Genomic DNA, 22,285 nt, shown 5'->3' with positions numbered 1-22,285 from the left:
TTACTCACTTTAGACACTTTATATTGATCTATTATTAAAGAGATTTGCACCACATTCATACCTCATTTGCACCCTACCCTAAGGTTTGTACCTCATCTCATTTCTGCATTGTACCTCACTGTTACTCATTTTACTCTGTATTGTATATTGTATATATTAGGGATGCTCGATATTGGCTTTTTTACCGATACCGATATACCGATATTGTCCAACTCTTAATTTCCGATACCGATATCAACCGATACCGATATATGCAGGGTTTCCCCCCCCAAAAAATTGAATAATTTCAGGTAATTAACATTACATATCTCTTGTTGTGGAATTAACACAACATTATGCATACTTTTGACAATAAATAAAATCTGAATTTTTTTCTTACTTGCTTGCCTGGGTAAATAAAGGTTATAGAAATGTAAAAAATTAAAAAAAAATTAAAGAGAATTGGATACCGATATTTTCCGATATCACATTTTAATGCCGATATCGGCCGATAATATCGGACATTCCTAGTATATATATGTATATTGACTTGACCTACTTTTTACTTCTTAATGTTTTCCTTACTGTCTCTACTGTACGCAGCACACTCTCAGGGGCTCATAAGAAACAAGCATTTCATTATATAAAGTATTCTGTATTTTGTTCTGACAAATAATAAACAAACTTGAACTTGAACAACAAACTACTCGTATACATGACATAGGCAAAAAATACGACAACTACAACAAAACAAACAGCAACTATCCTCCCTAACCGACCTCACACACGGTGAACAGTGGGAACCTCGTCCTTAGTGGAGACTAGGGCTGTCCCCGACTAAGGATTTGGATAGTCGACTAGGATTGGCCAAAATTTGCCGTTAGTTGACTATTGCTTGACTTACATTTTTTTTAAATATAAATATTTTACAGTTTAAAAAAAAATAAAAATTGTATCATTCCATTTCGGCTGTGGGGGTGTTTAATGTCTGAAGGAGTCGACTGAAGGCTTCTTGTCCTCTGCAAAAGCATGCAATTGGTCCACTATTTGTCTAGTCCAGTGTGTTCATTAGACGGGTGAAATCCTCTTTCAGTGCCTCTGTGCCTGTTTTCGTAGGCAGTTAGCCTCTGGTATGCGTGCCATTAGCGTTAGCCACGCTTCTAGGCCTCTTTTCTTTTGGAAAGAATGATAAAAATATATATATATATTAATATATATATATTTTTTTATTATTATATTCGACTAAGAGGTTGGCCAGTCGACTACGGCTCCTTTCGACCGATTAGTCGACTAATCGATTAATAGGGGTCAGCCCTAGTGGAGACATTCTGATACCTTTCTGCTTCCTCCTCTTCTCTCTCCTCCCGCAGGACGTGGCCCGGCTCATCGTGGAGCGCTCCACCATCATGAACAACCTGTTCTCTAAACACTCCTGCCGGCCCGAGTCTGACGCCGTGCTCTCGGCCTTCCTCACCATCTTCTCCACCTACATCCGGAGGATGAGGAAGACCAAGGAGGGAGAGGACCTCTACAGCTGGGTGAGCGGGAGACAGGGTTCTTCTTTCAGAAGCTCTGTGTTTAGGACGGATTTAATCTATAGCACCTTTAAATGTAATTTTTCTTTAGTTAGCCCCAAAAACACACACCATATGCAGGGAAACCCCTGATAAAGTAGCTGTAATTAAACGTTTATTTTCTAAAAATCATCACTTAAAATCATGTATTTGATGAAACGTTTGTTGTTGTTGTTTTTCCACCAGTCAGAATCTCAGGATCAAGTGTTTCTGCGCTGGACCACCGGGGAGACGGCCACCATGCACATCCTGGTGGTGCACGCCATGGTGATCCTGCTGACGCTGGGCCCCCCTAAAGGTAATGACCCTGGGCCCCCCTAAAGGTAATGACCCTGGGCCCCCTAAAGGTAATGACCCTGGGCCCCCTAAAGGTAATGACCCTGGGCCCCCTAAAGGTAATGACCCTGGCCCCCCTAAAGGTAATGACCCTGGGCCCCCCTAAAGGTAATGACCCTGGGCCCCCCTAAAGGTAATGACCCTGGGCCCCCCTAAAGGTAATGACCCTGGGCCCCCTAAAGGTAATGACCCTGGGCCCCCCTAAAGGTAATGACCCTGGGCCCCCTAAAGGTAATGACCCTGGGCCCCCCCAAAGGTAATGACCCTGGGCCCCCTAAAGGTAATGACCCTGGGCCCCCCTAAAGGTAATGACCCTGGGCCCCCTAAAGGTAATGACCCTGGGCCCCCTAAAGGTAATGACCCTGGGCCCCCCTAAAGGTAATGACCCTGGGACCCCCTAAAGGTAAACACACCACCCTGCTGACCCTGGGACCCCCTAAAGGTAAACACACCACCACCCTGCTGACCCTGGGACCCCCTAAAGGTAAACACACCACCACCCTGCTGACCCTGGGACCCCCTAAAGGTAAACACACCACCCTGCTGACCCTGGGACCCCCTAAAGGTAAACACACCACCACCCTGCTGACCCTGGGACCCCCTAAAGGTAAACACACCACCACCCTGCTGACCCTGGGACCCCCTAAAGGTAAACACCCTGCTGACCCTGGGACCCCCTAAAGGTAAACACACCACCACCCTGCTGACCCTGGGACCCCCTAAAGGTAAACACCCTGCTGACCCTGGGACCCCCTAAAGGTAAACACACCACCCTGCTGACCCTGGGACCCCCTAAAGGTAAACACACCACCACCCTGCTGACCCTGGACCCCCTAAAGGTAAACACACCACCACCCTGCTGACCCTGGGACCCCCTAAAGGTAAACACACCACCACCCTGCTGACCCTGGGACCCCCTAAAGGTAAACACCCTGCTGACCCTGGGACCCCCTAAAGGTAAACACACCACCACCCTGCTGACCCTGGACCCCCTAAAGGTAAACACCCTGCTGACCCTGGGACCCCCTAAAGGTAAACACACCACCACCCTGCTGACCCTGGACCCCCTAAAGGTAAACACACCACCACCCTGCTGACCCTGGGACCCCCTAAAGGTAAACACACCACCACCCTGCTGACCCTGGGACCCCCTAAAGGTAAACACACCACCACCCTGCTGACCCTGGGACCCCCTAAAGGTAAACACACCACCACCCTGCTGACCCTTTTGATCAATATTCTTTGTATTGTATTGCACAATCCTTGTTTTATTGCTTCAATAAAGACATCAATCAACCAACATTGATCCGATCTGTTTGTGTGTTTTCAGGGGAGAGTGACTTCTTCAGCCTGCTGGACATCTGGTTCCCCGACAAGAAGCCCCTCCCCACGGCCTTCCTGGTCGACACCTCGGAGGAGGCCCTCCTGCTGCCTGATTGGCTGAAGCTGAGGATGATCCGCTCCGAGGTCTCTCGATTGGTCGACTCAGGTATGACTTTGCTAAAAACAACTTTAGTACGGAGTTAATTGTTTGCCTAATGTATATACAGTATATGGGGAGAGGGAGGGAGGGAGAGAGAGAGAGAGAGAGGGAGAGAGAGAAATACACAGAGAGAGACAGGGAGGGAGAGAGAGCGATACAGAGAGAGAGAGACACACACAGAAAGACGGAGAGAGAGAGAGACACACAGAAAGACGGAGAGAGAGAGAGACACACAGAGAGAGACACACAGAGAGAGACAGAGAGAGAGACGGAGAGAGAGAGGGAGAGAGAGAGACAGAGAGAGAGACAGAGAGAGACAGAGAGAGACAGAGAGGGAGAGAGAGAGACAGAGGGAGAGAGAGAGAGACACACAGAGAGAGACAGAGACAGAGCGTGACACAGAGAGAAAGAGAGAGAGAGAAGTACACCATGTTCTCCACCTCTGTGCTCGCAAGGGTTTCCCCTCCAGAAAAAGAGATAAACCCAATGGAAAAACATGCAGAACAGATCACCAACGCTGCCCATGTCTGCTCCCAGCTGCCCTTGGGGGGGGGGGGGGGGGGGGGCAGGACGATGAGACGATGGGTCAAGAAAGTGCAGAGAGACATTTCATTGGTGTGTGTCGCTGCATGACTACGTTACAATGTGTGCCACTAATAAAGACCTCTTCAAAGTCTTCTTCATGTGTGTAAAACTGTTTTTGTGTGTCGCCCACACGCACCACATGAACCTGCAGCTCTGAACGACCTGGAGCCCCAGCAGCTGCTGCTGTTCGTCCAGTCGTTCGGCATCCCGGTGTCCAGCATGAGCAAGCTGCTGCAGTACCTGGACCAGGCCGTGGGCCACGACACCCAGACCCTGGAGGAGAACATCATGGACAAGCGTAAGTACCTGGACCAGACCCTGGAGGAGAACATCATGGACAAGCGTAAGTACCTGGACCAGACCCTGGAGGAGAACATCATGGACAAGCGTAAGTACCTGGACCAGACCCTGGAGGAGAACATCATGGACAAGCGTAAGTACCTGGACCAGACCCTGGAGGAGAACATCATGGACAAGCGTAAGAGCTGCTGCTCCTGTGGAGGGAGGGAGGGAGGGAGAGAGAGACACAGACAGAGAGAACTGTAGTGTGGTAGTGAAAGGGTTAACCTTCTGTAGTGTAGTGAAAGGTTAACCTTCTAATAATAATAATACATTTTATTTGGTGGCTCCTTTCAGGACACCCAAGGTCACCTTACAGATCATATAAACATTTTTAATAAAAAACACAAGGCAGTTAAAAGTCAAGGTTAACAATAAAACAAGTAACAGGAAGTATAAAAACAGTTAAGTTAAAGGTGACATGCATTATAAATGGCTTTTTTTCAGTGTCTAGCATTGTATTATAGTAATAGTAGTTAGTATCAATGTGTCTGTGTCTCTAAATACCATATTGGCGGATTGCTCTCATTCAGGTCCGACCATTTCCTGCTCGATTTAATTAGGTCATTCTGATTTGACTCGCAACGTGACGTCACGATGCGAGGATGGAGAGGATAGTGATCCGATTGGCTCTGTGGTTGGAGCCAATGCCCGCCCACAACCTAGGCAGCCCACACAGCGATAGCAGAGCGAGTGGAAGACTTCCTCAAACAGCGAGGCAGATAGTGTTACCCGACCGACACCTCGACTGCACTCTGCGAGGGAGAGAGAGATAGAGAGAGCAGCGTTTGTTTGTTTGTTTGTTTAGAGAGAGAGAGAGAGAGAGAGAGAGAGGGAGCACTGAGAGAGAGAAGGGGACTTGGTTATCTCACACACGCAGCTGTTTACACAGTGCTCCGTGTGCGTGTCTCTCTCTCTCTCTCTCTCTGTCTCTCTATCTATCTATCTATCTATCTATCTATCTATCTATCTATCTATCTATCTATCTATCTATCTATCTATCTATCTATCTATCTATCTATCTATCTATCTAAATCAAATTTATTTATAGGGCCCGACAACACACGTTAATGTCCCCATGGGCCGTACAGGTCTTCTTTAAACAAGTCAAGAAGACAACATAACAATAAGTCAAGAACAGAACAAGAACACCATAAGGTCCAAACATTTTTAGATAAATGCAAATAAATGAAAGAATGCAAGCACTCCCAGACATACCCCACGCGAAGGTAAGGAAAAACTCACTAAAACCTAACAATAGGGAAAAAAGCTCCACAGGCAGTGTGGAGGAGAGAAACCTTAGAAGGGCCATTCAAGGGGGGATCTCCCTTCTTAGATGTCGGTGATAGTAGTGTTGCAGACTAACTATCTATCTCTGTCTGCCACTCGCAGACTGTGTGGATGACTGAATACCAAAGTGAGAAAAATTTGGCTTTTGAGTACGTATATATAAATATATAAAACAATGCATTTTTTTAAATAAAACCTTACAGAGGTGTTCCATAGACTCACAGGAATGGTGTAAAGTTGCCCAAATAGTGCTAGGAATAGCAATGCATGTCTCCTTTAAAATAACAAAACAAACAAACAGCAGGGGGTATAGGGCAGTGGCAGAGGTTACAGTGAATATTATGCGAGTTTGAACAGATGGGTTTTCAGTTGTGATTTGAATGATGATAGTGAGTCAGACTGTCGGACATGTGGGGGCAGGGAGTTCCAGAGTCTGGGAGCCGAGCAGCTGAACGCTCGGGCACCCATGGTGCTGAGGCGTGAGCTGGGGATGGAGAGGAGTCCAGTAGAGGATGAGTGGAGGGAGCACCCATGGTGCTGAAGCTGGGGATGGAGAGGAGTCCAGTAGAGGATGAGTGGAGGGAGCACTCATGGTGCTGAGGAGGGAGAGGAGTCCAGTAGAGGATGAGCGGAGGGAGCACCCATGGTGCTGAGGCGTGAGCTGGGGATGGAGAGGAGTCCAGTAGAGGATGAGTGGAGGGAGCACCCATGGTGCTGAGGCTGGGGATGGAGAGGAGTCCAGTAGAGGATGAGTGGAGGGAGCACCCATGGTGCTGAGGCGTGAGCTGGGGATGGAGAGGAGTCCAGTAGAGGATGAGCGGAGGGAGCACCCATGGTGCTGAGGCGTGAGCTGGGGATGGAGAGGAGTCCAGTAGAGGATGAGCGGAGGGAGCAGCCATGGTGCTGAGGCTGGGGATGGAGAGGAGTCCAGTAGAGGATGAGCGGAGGGTGCGGGAGGGGGTGTAATTCCTGGAGGAGGTCAGTGATGTAGATGGGGGCTAGATTGTGGAGGGCTTTGAAGGTGACTAGGAGGTTTTTGAAGTCGATCCGGTAGGGCACAGGGAGCCAGTGTAGTTGAATGAGGACGGGGGTGATGTGGTCGGATGAGTTGGTGCGGGTGAGTTGGTGCTTCTGTAGTGTGGTAGTGAAAGGTTAACCCTCTAGTGTGGTAGTGAAAGGGTTAACCTTCTGTAGTGTGGTAGTGAAAGGGTTAACCGTCTGTAGTGTGGTAGTGAAAGGGTTAACCGTCTGTAGTGTGGTAGTGAAAGGTTAACCGTCTGTAGTGTGGTAGTGAAAGGGTTAACCTTCTGTAGTGTGGTAGTGAAAGGGTTAACCGTCTGTAGTGTGGTAGTGAAAGGGTTAACCTTCTCTAGTGTGGTCGTGAAAGGGTTAAAGTGCTTGATTTTTGACAAAAAAAAGTCGAGGCCTGGAATTCCTTGAAAACAGCCTGTTTTTTTTTAACAAGGTGCTTAAAAAGTCCATGAAATTCAAATCAGCCATTCACATTGAAAGTTTTGTTCATCCATGATAAAAAATTCTCAATCAAGAAATTGTTTTTTAAGCCAAAAAAACAGCATTTAAAAGTGAATTGTATCCTTTTTTAAATGAAAAAAGGGTGCTTGGAAAAGTACGTGAAAGTCCTTGAATGTCATTTTGCAACCCTGGGCGCTGCTTGTAAAGAGATATACTCCTGCTGCTCCTGTGTCTAGCGGTGTTTTGGGATTTATGGTTGAAGTTCCAACCGGTATGCGTCATCACCCTACTGTACAGCTCCATACCGTACATGGGTGCATGTTCAAATAACCAGGGAAGAAGCTCTCTCTCTCTCTCTCCTCTGTGAGGGGTTCAGGGAGCTCACCTACAACGTGCCCTTGCTTGGTGATTGTTCCTCATCTTCCTCACGGGTCATTATGTACATGGACCGCTGCCAGCGGCTGCAGAACTTGAGATCTGTTAGGGATGTTTGACCACTAAGTGTGTCAAACATTCCCAACTCTTAACCACCAAAACCGGCACAGACTATACAACGTATGACGTATATCATGCCATGTGTATACTGTTTACTTTTACTCTTACTCATACTAGTATATATTCAGTTTGAAATTCTTTATTGCCTATATTTATTGTAACGTATAATATAACCGATAGGGCAAACAGACCCTCATCTGCACCTTTGTCTACAGTCTACACTGTTTATTTCTATATTCAGATGTAATCTTTATGTCTTTCTTCTATTACTCTGCCCATACCTGTACCTCCCCCCTCCCCTCCCCCATGCTGCTGTATCAATAAAGAGCTTTGTGGTTGTGATTCTGGTTGTGACTCCTCCTTGTGACTCCTCCTCCTTGTGACTCCTCCTCCTTGTGACTCCTCCTCCTTGTGACTCCTCCTCCTTGTGACTCCTCCTTGTCTGCTCTCCTCCCCTCAGACTACATGGCCCACCTGGTGGAGGTGCAGCATGAGCGAGGAGCCACCGGGGGGCACACTTTCCACACGCTGCTCAGCTCCTCGCTGCCTCCACGCAGAGGTCAGTGTCCTCTCCTCCCTCCCCTGACTCGTGCAAGCCTTGTGGTGGTTCACCTCAGCCAATAGGACGTCTTGCATTTGCATCACATGTGGTGGTTTCGCAACTTCATACTTATGTACTCATCTCAATGACTGTGCAACACTAACTCATCCATTCTACATTCGTTGCACACACATGCACACACTCACTTTAAACATTCACCTTTAACATTCACTTTAAACTAGGGATGTCCGATATTATCGGCCGATATTGGCATTAAAATGTGATATCGGAAAATATCGGTATCGGTTAAAAAATAAAAAATAAATATATATTTAAAAAAAAAAAAAATTACATTTCTATAACCTTTATTTACCCAGGCAAGCAAGTAAGAACAAATTCTGATTTTATTTATTGTCAAAAGTATGCATAATGTTGTGTTAATTCCACAACAAGAGATATGTAATGTTAATTACCTGAAATTATTCAGTTTTGGGGGGGGGGGGGGGGGGGGGGGGGGGGGGGGGGGAACCCTGCATATATCGGTATCGGTTCCGGTTGATATCGGTATCGGAAATTAAGAGTTGGACAATATCGGTATAGGTAAAAAGCCAATATCGAGCATCCCTACTTTAAACACTTTAAACATTACACCATATTTTATCTATGTATTACTAAATATTTGCACTACATCTCTACCTCATTTTTGCATTTTGTTTGCATTTTGTACTTTAGTTTTGTATATTGCATATTTTGTATATAGTGTTTGGTCTTCATTCTTTAACTATTTTACTGCATGAAGCACAATCTCAGGAGGCTCATACAGAACCAAGCATTTCACTGTAATGTACCTTATACGTGACAAATAAAACAAAACTTGAAACTTACACACTTTTTGCAATACATTATTGCATTATTGCTTACAGATAATTGCTTACCCGTAATTTCACATGCAATACGGTTGTACAATGAACCAAGCGATTAATTGATTTAGGATACAAAGATTTGACCACGATGATTTAGTATTTAAATTCATACCTTTCATGTTGCCATACATAATGCCAGACATTACCACAGTGTACAAAATGTTGTCTATTTCTATCATTATTGTCTTGTTTTATTCTCACCTGACGTCTGCACCTTCTCCACTCTCAGCCAGCACGGAGGGCAGTAAGGCCAAGGTCACCGTGGAGACGCCCCACAGCTCTGTCAGGATGAGAGCCAATCAGATCCCTGTGATCGGGCCTGAAGATGACCTCACTGGCATCATCCTGCAGGTAGGAAGTCAGGCTGGAGTCTCTTTTAAAGTACGTCAAGTCTGTTCACTGGGTTTGTATGGATGCACTACTTCAGTGGTTCTCAAACTACGGGTCGCGACTAGGGATGCTCGATATTGGCTTTTTTACCGATATACCGATATTGTCCAACTCTTAATTTTTCCGATACCGATATCAACCGATACCGATATATGCAGGGTTCCCCCCCCCCCAAAAAACGTAATAATTTCAGGTAATTAACATTACATATCTCTTGTTGTGGAATTAACACAACAGTATGCATACTTTTGACAATAAATAAAATCTGAATTTGTTCTTACTTGCTTGCCTGGGTAAATAAAGGTTATAGAAATGTAAAAAAAAAAAGAAAAAAAATTGAAAACCGATACCGATATTTTCCGATATCACATTTTAATGCCGATATCGGCCGATAATATCGGTAGGCCGATAATATCGGACATCCCTAGTCGCGACCCAAATTGGCAAGTAAAAAAAAATATTGAATTAATGTAATTTCTTTTCTTTTTTTTCAACAACGTGTGCTTTTATTTTGATATTCCTTAATTCCGAGTTGAAATTACGTGATACATTAAGTGTGGGGTCCCCAAAAGAAATCCTAAATAAAATGGGGTCAAGTTTGAGAACCCCTGCACTACTTCAATCAATATCTGAGGGAAAAACAACTACAACCTTTACTATCATGCACTTTACTATAGTAATCTATCTTGTCTATATTACTACCTACTATACTAATATGTATTTTACTATCATGCACTTTACTATAGTAATCTATCTTGTCTATATTACTACCTACTATACTAACATGTCTTTACTATCATGCACTTTACTATAGTAATCTATCTTGTCTATATTACTACCTACTATACTAACATGTCTTTACTATCATGCACTTTACTATAGTAATCTATCTTGTCTATATTACTACCTACTATACTAACATGTCTTTACTATCATGCACTTTACTATAGTAATCTATCTTGTCTATATTCCTACCTACTATACTAACATGTCTTTACTATCATGCACTTTACTATAGTAATCTATCTTGTCTATATTCCTACCTACTATACTAACATGTCTTTACTATCATGCACTTTACTATAGTAATCTATCTTGTCTCTATTACTACCTACTATACTAACATGTCTTTACTATCATGCACTTTACTATAGTAATCTATCTTGTCTATATTACTACCTACTATACTAACATGTCTTTACTATCATGCACTTTACTATAGTAATCTATCTTGTCTATATTCCTACCTACTATACTAATATGTCTTTACTATCATGCACTTTACTATAGTAATCTATCTTGCCTATATTCCTACCTACTATACTAACATGTCTTTACTATCATGCACTTTACTATAGTAATCTATCTTGTCTATATTACTACCTACTATACTAACATGTCTTTACTATCATGCACTTTACTATAGTAATCTATCTTGTCTATATTACTACCTACTATACTAATATGTCTTTACTATCATGCACTTTACTATAGTAATCTATCTTGCCTATATTCCTACCTACTATACTAACATGTATTTACTATCATGCACTTTACTATAGTAATCTATCTTGTCTATATTACTACCTACTATACTAACATGTCTTTACTATCATGCACTTTACTATAGTAATCTATCTTGTCTATATTACTACCTACTATACTAACATGTCTTTACTATCATGCACTTTACTATAGTAATCTATCTTGTCTATATTACTACCTACTATACTAACATGTCTTTACTATCATGCACTTTACTATAGTAATCTATCTTGTCTATATTACTACCTACTATACTAACATGTCTTTACTATCATGCACTTTACTATAGTAATCTATCTTGTCTATATTACTACCTACTATACTAACATGTCTTTACTATCATGCACTTTACTATAGTAATCTATCTTGTCTATATTACTACCTACTATACTAACATGTCTTTACTATCATGCACTTTACTATAGTAATCTATCTTGTCTCTATTACTACCTACTATACTAACATGTCTTTACTATCATGCACTTTACTATAGTAATCTATCTTGTCTATATTACTACCTACTATACTAACATGTCTTTACTATCATGCACTTTACTATAGTAATCTATCTTGTCTATATTACTACCTACTATACTAACATGTCTTTACTATCATGCACTTTACTATAGTAATCTATCTTGTCTATATTACTACCTACTATACTAACATGTCTTTACTATCATGCACTTTACTATAGTAATCTATCTTGTCTATATTACTACCTACTATACTAACATGTCTTTACTATCATGCACTTTACTATAGTAATCTATCTTGTCTATATTACTACCTACTATACTAACATGTCTTTACTATCATGCACTTTACTATAGTAATCTATCTTGTCTATATTACTACCTACTATACTAACATGTCTTTACTATCATGCACTTTACTATAGTAATCTATCTTGTCTATATTACTACCTACTATACTAACATGTCTTTACTATCATGCACTTTACTATAGTAATCTATCTTGTCTATATTACTACCTACTATACTAACATGTCTTTACTATCATGCACTTTACTATAGTAATCTATCTTGTCTATATTACTACCTACTATACTAACATGTCTTTACTATCATGCACTTTACTATAGTAATCTATCTTGTCTATATTACTACCTACTATACTAACATGTCTTTACTATCATGCACTTTACTATAGTAATCTATCTTGCCTATATTACTACCTACTATACTAATATGTCTTTACTATCATGCACTTTACTATAGTAATCTATCTTGTCTATATTACTACCTACTATACTAACATGTCTTTACTATCATGCACTTTACTATAGTAATCTATCTTGTCTATATTACTACCTACTATACTAACATGTCTTTACTATCATGCACTTTACTATAGTAATCTATCTTGTCTATATTACTACCTACTATACTAACATGTCTTTACTATCATGCACTTTACTATAGTAATCTATCTTGTCTATATTACTACCTACTATACTAATATGTCTTTACTACTATACACTCTTTACAAGTCTGTAACACTCAAGTTCAACACTGTTTGACGAACAACCTCACTGACCCTTAGCTGCCAGAGTTGTTCCCTTCCTGCTGACTTGTTGTACAGAACTTGTAACTCTCTTCTCTTTGGATAAAAGCGTTCAGCTAAATGACTAAATGTTCTCGGGCGACAGTAGGTCGGAAGGTCCTTGAGCAAGACACTTAACCCCTAACTGCTCCTGATGAGCAGGTCGGCACCGCACATATATATTAGTTGCAGACATTACTTCTTCCACCCTCAGCCATCTGTACAAAATAAATAATAATTATAATTAGGGATGTTTGGTATTGGCTTTTTTACCGATATCCGATATACCGATATTGTCCAACTCTTAATTTCCGATACCGATATCAACCGATACCGATATATGCAGGGTTTACCCCCCCCAAAAACACAACATTATGCATACTTTTCACAATAAATAAAATAAGAATTTGTTCTTACTTGCTTGCCTGGGTAAATAAAGGTTAAATAAATGTAAAAAAAAATAAAAAGAAACAATACAGATCATTTCCGATATTACATTTTAATGCCGATAATATCGGACATCCCTAATTATAATATACATTGTAAAAAGTTAGACTTTATATTTGAGCTGGAACTCTCTGGAAGATGGAACGGTCTGTGCTCATCTTCCCCTTCATAACTACACAAGTGAAGGTTTTCTTTAATCAGCGATGTCTGGGGATTAAGTGGCGGGCGCTCTGTGAACTGGCATCTGGGATTACCGTCCGTCTGGGCTCCAATATAACAGAGGGAAACTCGGCTACATGGGTTTGTGTTCCATGTGTTGTCCATTAAATTAGAAACATGAACACGGATTCTGATGCAGAAGAGAGAAATAGAACGAATGCTAATAATGGATTAAATCAAAAAGATTTGGTAAATCCATATATATATTTGCGCGCCACAAATATTCTTGTTTATCAAGAGTTGTTTATGGTTTATCACTGTTTCTGGAAAGACCGTCCCTGTTTTGATCTCACACATCACACAGAAACATAGTCCTGTGTCGTCTCAGTCCTCCTGCTGTTGGTGTTGATTCAAATTCAAAAGATTACTAGAGAGCTTGTAGTTTTAGAGCGAAAGAAAATAAAACTTTGTGCACAGGCCTGGTAACTCGAAACGTTTGATGCTTTCTACATTTTTGTCACTTAGTTACCAGTCATTTAAAAACACGCGCTGGGGGCGACGGTGACTGAGGAGGTAGAGCGCGCGTCTGGAAGGTTCCCGGTTAGATTCCCACGCAGCGTGTCGGAAGTGTCCTTGAGCAAGGCACTTGACCCCTAACTGCTCCCGATGAGCAGGTCGGCACCTCGCATTGGTCGCCTCCGCCGTCGGTGTGTGAATGGGTAAAATTGTAAAGCGCTTTGGATAAAAGTGACATATAAATGCACCATTTAAAAACACATGCTTCTGTTCTGAGCAAATGCCAGTAATACCTCAGGGTCTCGGTATAAGGTTAGTGACGTCCGTTGAGGTTAATTTACATTTTTATTTGTCTCGAACAAAGAAACATAAAACAAGTTTAAAAAAATAAAAAGGTTTCCATACAATAAGTATTCGAGAAGGAACAGGGGGAAGTAAAAAATAAATAAAAAAATAAACGTATCAAGCCCTGCCCCTTCCTTACAATATTTTACATTATAATTTTATAAAAATAAAAATAATATAACAAATAATGAAAAATAAAATAAAAGTACAGTTTTTTTTATATATCCAAATATCCAAATGAGAAAGACTATATATACTAGGCAGCAGTCACATTACTGCTCAAGCTCCTCTCTCTCACACGTGTCCATAAGTGCCCGTTTACACCGTCTCCCCGGTGAGTGACGTCCGCGTGCCGTATATACATCTCGTGTCGTCTCCCACAGATCTTCCCCCCGAAGGCGGTGGACCCGCGCTGGCCCGGCCCCGCCCCCGCTCAGCTGTCCCGGGCCCTCCAGCAGGCGCTGGCCAAGGAGCTGATCCGGGCCAAGCAGGGCCACGTGGTCCAGCAGGGGGGCGGCGGGGGCCTGGCGGGGCGCCTCCTACAGGCCACGGCGGCGCTGCTGGCCTCGTCCCACGCGGGGCCCCTGATCCTGGCCATGCACCGCAGCCACGCCCTCTCCTGCCCCCTGCTGCGCCAGCTGCACCTCTACCAGGTAGGAGCTCAGGCCGTGTGTTGATGTTTATGTGTATTATTTAAAACCCTTTCACTGCCACACTACAGAAGGTTAACCCTTTACTATCACACTACCGACGGGTTACCCCTTCTGTAGTGTGGCAGTGAAAGGGTTATATAACCGGCTGTCGTGTGGCAGTGAAAGGGTTATAACCGGCTGTGTATTGTCGCAGTGAAAGGGTTAACCGTTTGGTAGTGCGGCAGTGAAAGGGTTAATAAAGGATCCCCCATTAGAGACGCGTGAAAGGGCCTCTAATCTTCCTGGGGGGTCCTGGACAAAACAAATACAATACAAATGTACAACTAAAAAATAAAAAAATAAAACACACAAATAAAAATGTATACAAATTCACATTATAACTATACATCACAGTTGCATAGTTGACATGTTTGCAAGATATCTCTTAATATTTTTTTTAAGTAATTTTTATTATGTATTGTGGATGAGATGTTTTTCGGCAGAGCATTCCAGAGTACTATTATTGACCTAATATATGCCAGTGAGTTTGAGAAAATTTGATTTTGGTGCTGTTTTTGTTCTGATGTTACCAGAAGCGGCCCCTCTAGTGTTGTAACCGTGTTCAGTTGACTTTAAAATGTACAGATAGGCGTGGCTGGGTAGCATCATAGAGGTCTAAGCACTAGGGGTGACTGGGTAGTGTAGAGGTCTAAACACTAGGGGTGACTGGGTAGTGTGTAGAGGTCTAAACACTAGGGGTGACTGGGTAGTGTGTAGAGGTCTAAGCACTAGGGGTGACTGGGTAGTGTGTAGAGGTCTAAACACTAGGGGTGACTGGGTAGTGTAGAGGTCTAAACACTAGGGGTGACTGGGTAGTGTAGAGGTCTAAACACTAGGGGTGACTGGGTAGTGTGTAGAGGTCTAAACACTAGGGGTGACTGGGTAGTGTAGAGGTCTAAACACTAGGGGTGACTGGGTAGTGTAGAGGTCTAAACACTAGGGGTGACTGGGTAGTGTAGAGGTCTAAACACTAGGGGTGACTGGGTAGTGTAGAGGTCTAAGCACTAGGGGTGACTGGGTAGTGTAGAGGTCTAAGCACTAGGGGTGACTGCCTGGGTAGTCTAAGCACTAGGAGCGGCTGGGTAGTGTAGAGGTCTAAGCACTAGGGGTGACTGGGTAGTGTACAGTGACACCCTCCCCAGACCGACAGAGGAGGCATGTGGTAGTCTACACCCTCCCCAGACCGACAGAGGAGGCATGTGGTCGTCTACACCCTGCCCAGACCCACAGAGGAGGCATGTGTTAGTCTACACCCTGCCCAGACCCACAGAGGAGGCATGTGTTAGTCTACACCCTGCCCAGACCCACAGAGGAGGCATGTGGTAGTCTACACCCTCCCCAGACCGACAGAGGAGGCATGTGGTAGTCTACACACCCTCCCCAGACCGACAGAGGAGGCATGTGGTCGTCTACACCCTCCCCAGACCGACAGAGGAGGCATGTGGTAGTCTACACCCTGCCCAGACCGACAGAGGAGGCATTTGGTAGTCTACACCCTCCCCAGACCGACAGAGGAGGCATGTGGTAGTCTACACCCTGCCCAGACCCACAGAGGAGGCATGTGGTAGTCTACACCCTGCCCAGACCCACAGAGGAGGCATGTGGTAGTCTACACCCTCCCCAGACCGACAGTAGGGCAGCACAACGACCAGGAAGGGAATTGGCATAACGACTAAATTGGGAGATGGGGGAGAAAATGATAGAAAGGCAAAGAAAAAAAAAAAAAAAGTACAGATAGGACTGGATTGGATTGAGGTGTTTTGATATTCATCTCTGTCCTGTTTCATCGTCTCCGCTTCCCAGCGCCTCGTCTCCCAGGACGTGGCCTTCTCCTCGCTGTTCCTGAAGGCCGTGGTGGAGATGTTGACCTGGCTGGAGAACCCCACGGTGGAGGCGGGACCCCTGAAGACCCTCCTGAAGACCTTCGCCGCCCAGTATTCCCACAAACACCGGCTCGGCGACGGTGAGCAGCATCTCTTTGCTTTATCCCTCGACTGTGTGAGCGTGTCTTCTTTTTATCTTTTTTTTTATCAAATATTTTTATTTATTTCTTGATATGATATGATACAATTAATTATATTGCGCCGCTCAACCAATAGTTACATCGACCCGGGGCGCATCCCGCGAAAGAAAGAGAAACAAAAAAGACAGGAACAATACGAAAACAGAAACAAATGCATGCAGGCCAACCAAGCAGATAGAGAACGGACAGACATACTACACCAGACATACTACAACAACACAAAAACTAGCTGTTACGTGCCCCCGTGGGGAGACGCAACACTAGGCCACAGACAGGATAGGTGAGGATGCAGTGACACAAAACACCGGAGACAGATTGTAAAATAACAATGTTTATTTTACAAATATGAGATCAGCAACACAGAGAGCAAAGAGGACCTACCAGTGAGCACCAAATAATATCAAAATAAAACAAAAGCCCCCCCTTACAGGCGCGGACGCCCCAAAGTACAGGAGGTGGTGCTCACTCTAAGCTGGTGTCTTTAACAGTAGTTCTCCTACGTGATGCAGATGTAGACCCCAGGGTATCTTTCTGCCCTCAATGTCCCTGTGTGCGAAACAAAAGATTAATAACAGGAAAACAATCACCATAGGCTGGGTGACATACAAATGTTAACAGAAATGTGCAATAAACGAATGACCTAAATACAATACAATAAACCAGAGCTTCAGGTACCAGCTCTACACCAAATACACAACACTGACAATAATTCCTATATGCTAACAAACAATGAACCAGAGCTTTCACCAGCTCTCACACACAATGAGCTCACACAGAGATTTGACCAGCTATCACACCAACACTAGCTAAGAGCCTCAGCTCTATACCAAAACACATCAAAGAGCTCTCCCACACAGACACAGCATAGTTACCACAACCAAACGAACCAGGGAGCCAACATACACTTCTTCTTCTTCTTCTTTTCTATTTTTTGGCGGTTGGCAAACACTTTCGACGAGCATTACCGCCATCTACTGAAAAGGAGTGTGGATCTGGATGTCCTAAATCCTATAAAATAAACCTGTCGTTCTCAAAAAATAAAACAAACTCTCCATACACACTTCCCCAGAATTCCTTTGCAAAATATCAACTATTTTAAGCGCTATCTTTTCCCTCTTCAAATCCCTAATAAGACCTTTCCTCTGCCTTTGATACAATGCACACTGCTCTACCACATGTTCTACCGTTTCTAGACTAACCCTACACTCACATTGCCCATCAATATGCTTTTTTAACATAACTAACGTACTATTCAACCCTGTATGCCCCAACCTCATCCTTGTAAACACGTCCTCTTCTTGCTTGCTCCTACTAGTAGCCCTACTCCAACCCACCCTCTTCTGCACCCCATAAAACCATCTCCCTAACCTCTCATTATCCCACATGCCTCTCCATTTTTCCTTAGCCTTCATTTTGACTATACTCTGGATTTCAGCCTTACTAATCTGTACATTCATTGTAACTCCATCAAGTCCACAAGCTCCTTTGGCCAACTTGTCCGCAAACTCATTCCCTCGAACCCCTATATGGGCCGGCACCCACAAAAAGACCACCGTACTACCCGAACGCCTAAGTCTGTCCACCATCTGCACTATTTCCAGCACAATATCCATCCTTGACTGGGACACTACATTTTGTATACTCACCAACGACGACAATGAGTCTGACGCAATTAAAATTTCACCCTTAGGCCTATTCCCCTCTATCCACGACAACCCTATCATTATAGCTACTAATTCTGCCGTATACACTGCTAGACCGTCACTCAATCTCTCTTTTTTTGAAATGCCAAGACCTGGGATTGTAAATGCCGCCCCCACTCTGCCTGACTCCATTTTAGATGCATCTGTATAAACCACCAGTCTTCCACCATACTTTAACCCAATATAACCCTCCACAACACGGCCAACATACACTGAAACACAAAGGGTATTATGAAGGGAGTGGATGTTGATTGGGTGAACGAGTCTCAGCTGCCGCTGCACCGGGGTGAGTTGCTGATTGACCAGCTGCTGCTGCAACTGGGAACCTGAGAGTGGGATATGTAGACACAAGAGGGAGACAAGACAAAAACAAACAAAACATGCCTATATACACAACAGATTACATACATTACTCCCATATACATATACATAAGGACACAGTCCGTAACACTCCCCCCCATAAAGAGTCAGCCCATGGCTGGCGACAACACAACACCCAAGTACCCCATCAGTTTTCCCAAAGAACACATCATAACACAAAACAAAACATCCACCACTGCCACCAACCAAACAGACCATCACCTTCCGCCTCTTCATACCTCTCTTGGTAGCATTTGACATGATCAGGGGTGCTGTTGACACAAAATGTCCAGGGGTACAGCAGACCCAACACCAACATCAAAAGATCTAAGACCGTGGTCTGAGAAGGCACCTCACAAAAAAAACAGAGGGACGGTTAATGGTTAAAATGCACAATGGCAGACTGCTGCCCTTTTCCTCCTCACAAAGTAAAACACATAATACAATGTGAGAAAGTCCACACAGCACAGCACAAAATGCAGCGTTACAATACGCTGAGCAGCAGAGAGACCCCCCTCAGAGACAGCACTAGCCTCCTGCAGCCACTTTACAAGCCTGCATACACAAGACAACAAACCCCTCACCTGAGGTTTGTTGTGAAGAGTCTCTCCCATCAGCTGCTTCCTTAACAGCCTAAAAGGGCTGCTCACTGACCGAATGCTATTCACCACCGAACTGACCACCTCCCTGCTTCCAGCTATCCCTGGAGCAGGAGCGGTAAATGAACATGTGCCCAACCCAGCGTCTTCACTCTGGGCAACCACCAGCCTACCACAAGTCCTGGGTAACCGTGGTGCCTCAGAGGCTAGTGTTCCCCGTCGAGTTGTCACCCTGTCACTCGTCACAACTACCGGTTGTGGAGCACGGGTGATCGCACACACTGGCACATCTGGGAGAAATGGGGCAAACACATCAGGGCACAAAACATTAGGGTGATCCAAAACACATGGCATAACTCTGCCACCAGCGATGTCATTACCTAATAAAAAGGTGACACCTCCCACTGGTAATGATGGGCGCACGCCCACCTTGAACACCCCCTTTGCCAACCCGCAGGTTAAATGTATCTGATGGAGGGGCACCGACACAAAGCCCATGCCGATCCCCTGCACCAACACACTAGAGCCAGTCGATGACTCATCACAAAATGGTAACATGTCTGCTATGATGAATGACTGTGCTGCCCCAGTATCCCGCAGTATGCGTACTGGACGCTGGTCCAACTCACTGCCACTGAGCGAGACCAACCCGTCCGACATAAACGGATCGTAACTGGGACCTGGGATGTCACACACTGTCTGGACCAAACCAACCGCTTTAGGTCGTCCATCTGTCTGAGACTGCTCCTTGCGTCTCAGAACAACACAGTCACTTATTACATGGCCCACTTGATGACAATAAAAACACTCCCGCTCCTCCTTGTAGCGGGGAGATACTGAGCGGGGCGGACTAGTCTGTCCAACATAGCCACTGCGGCGGATCTGCGGCGGACTAACATGTGACCTAGCTGGAGTGTGAGCAGAGGGATAAAATGTCCTACTCTCATGTCGGAGAGTACCAAAAGTTTGCCTATGGGTCAGCACAAACTCGTCAGAGAGCACTGCAGCCTGAGCCAACGTACCCACTTTTTGCTCATTCAAATATGTAGCCAAACGGTCAGACAGATTACCCTTAAACTCCTCCAGTAACATTAATTCAGACAGAGAATCAAAATCAGCTACATCACAAGCCCTGCACCACGATGAAATAGGGATTCTTTCTCCCGAGCAAACTCCACAAAAGTACTGCCAGGTAACTTTCTGTGAGTTCTAAACTTTTGCCTGTACGCCTCTGGCACTAACTCATAGGCTCTAAGCACCGCCGTCTTGATCAAGTCATACGACAAACTATCAGTCAGAGGGAGGGCAGACAGAATATCCTGGGCTTTTCCCGTTAGCTTACATTGCAGTAAGAGAGCCCAGACCTCTTTAGGCCACTTTAAAGACGTAGCCACCCGCTCAAAAGCATTAAAATAGGAGTCTACCTCCGCCTCACGAAATTGAGGTACTAAAGAAATAAGCCTACTTACATCATAAGCCCCCACAGCCGTGGAAGAGGGTTGAGCAGGACTCCCAGCCTTAGCAGCGTCGAGCTCCAGTTGCTTCAACTTAACCTCCTTCTCAGCATCCACCCGGCGGTTGTCAGCGTCCAGCTGGCGGGTTGAGACCTCAGCCTCCAGCTCCATTTTTCTAATAGCTAACCGATGTCTATATTCACTCTCCCTCTCCTCCTTCCTCTCCTCAAATTGCAACCGTGCTAAACTCAATTTAAGATTGTCCTCCTCAGCACTCCCACTAGGGACAGATGCTGCACGCCCGTGCACTGGAGACGTGACACCCGAAAGGGGAGGCTTATCCTCTACCCCGTCTTTAACCGGGTCCACCACCGGAGGATCCTCGCCCTCCTCGTCTGTGACTATAGGGGAAGAAACAAAAGACGCTCCCTCACCGACACCGAGCACCTTGTTCCACACCAATATGCGCACCACCTCTTCTCTCAGGTCAGCCTTTGCCAAACTTTTAGAAAGGGCGACCTGAAAATGCGAGGCGATGGCAAACAAGTCTTCCCTCCTACACTGATCCAAACGATCAACCGAGGGATCACCCAGGAACACCTCCACCCCAAAAGACGACATCCCTACCCAGACCAGTGCACACACACACCAAAAACACACCTAATAAACTACCACCCAAAACCAAAACCAAGCAACGTGCCCACCGCACACCAACACCAAATGTCTGTCGCCCAACTACCGAGCCCCCATTTATGTTACGTGCCCCCGTGGGGAGACGCAACACTAGGCCACAGACAGGATAGGTGAGGATGCAGTGACACAAAACACCGGAGACAGATTGTAAAATAACAATGTTTATTTTACAAATATGAGATCAGCAACACAGAGAGCAAAGAGGACCTACCAGTGAGCACCAAATAATATCAAAATAAAACAAAAGCCCCCCCCCCTTACAGGCGCGGACGCCCCAAAGTACAGGAGGTGGTGCTCACTCTAAGCTGGTGTCTTTAACAGTAGTTCTCCTACGTGATGCAGATGTAGACCCCAGGGTATCTTTCTGCCCTCAATGTCCCTGTGTGCGAAACAAAAGATTAATAACAGGAAAACAATCACCATAGGCTGGGTGACATACAAATGTTAACAGAAATGTGCAATAAACGAATGACCTAAATACAATACAATAAACCAGAGCTTCAGGTACCAGCTCTACACCAAATACACAACACTGACAATAATTCCTATATGCTAACAAACAATGAACCAGAGCTTTCACCAGCTCTCACACACAATGAGCTCACACAGAGATTTGACCAGCTATCACACCAACACTAGCTAAGAGCCTCAGCTCTATACCAAAACACATCAAAGAGCTCTCCCACACAGACACAGCATAGTTACCACAACCAAACGAACCAGGGAGCCAACATACACTGAAACACAAAGGGTATTATGAAGGGAGTGGATGTTG

General features: G+C 44.4%; 1 protein-coding gene across 1 annotated transcript in view; it reads left to right on the top strand.

Moving 5' to 3' along the window:
• ints1 (integrator complex subunit 1) overlaps positions 1-22,285 on the top strand; it is a gene marked incomplete at its 5' end in the record, with an annotated part of 76,001 nt that overhangs the window by 11,084 nt on the left and 42,632 nt on the right. Inside the window, 8 exons of the mRNA XM_084328325.1 lie at positions 1,350-1,517; positions 1,740-1,851; positions 3,220-3,378; positions 4,109-4,255; positions 8,015-8,113; positions 9,248-9,369; positions 14,370-14,639; positions 16,482-16,641. Coding sequence (XP_084184451.1) covers positions 1,350-1,517; positions 1,740-1,851; positions 3,220-3,378; positions 4,109-4,255; positions 8,015-8,113; positions 9,248-9,369; positions 14,370-14,639; positions 16,482-16,641 — 1,237 coding nt within the window. The remainder of the gene's footprint in view (positions 1-1,349; positions 1,518-1,739; positions 1,852-3,219; positions 3,379-4,108; positions 4,256-8,014; positions 8,114-9,247; positions 9,370-14,369; positions 14,640-16,481; positions 16,642-22,285) is intronic.

Source organism: Notolepis coatsorum, assembly GCF_963971535.1.
Source record: "Notolepis coatsorum genome assembly, chromosome: 14".
In the NCBI taxonomy this organism is placed as follows: Eukaryota; Metazoa; Chordata; class Actinopteri; order Aulopiformes; family Paralepididae; genus Notolepis; species Notolepis coatsorum.
Note: the sequence above shows the minus strand (reverse complement) of the source record. Positions and strands in the feature narration are given on the sequence as shown.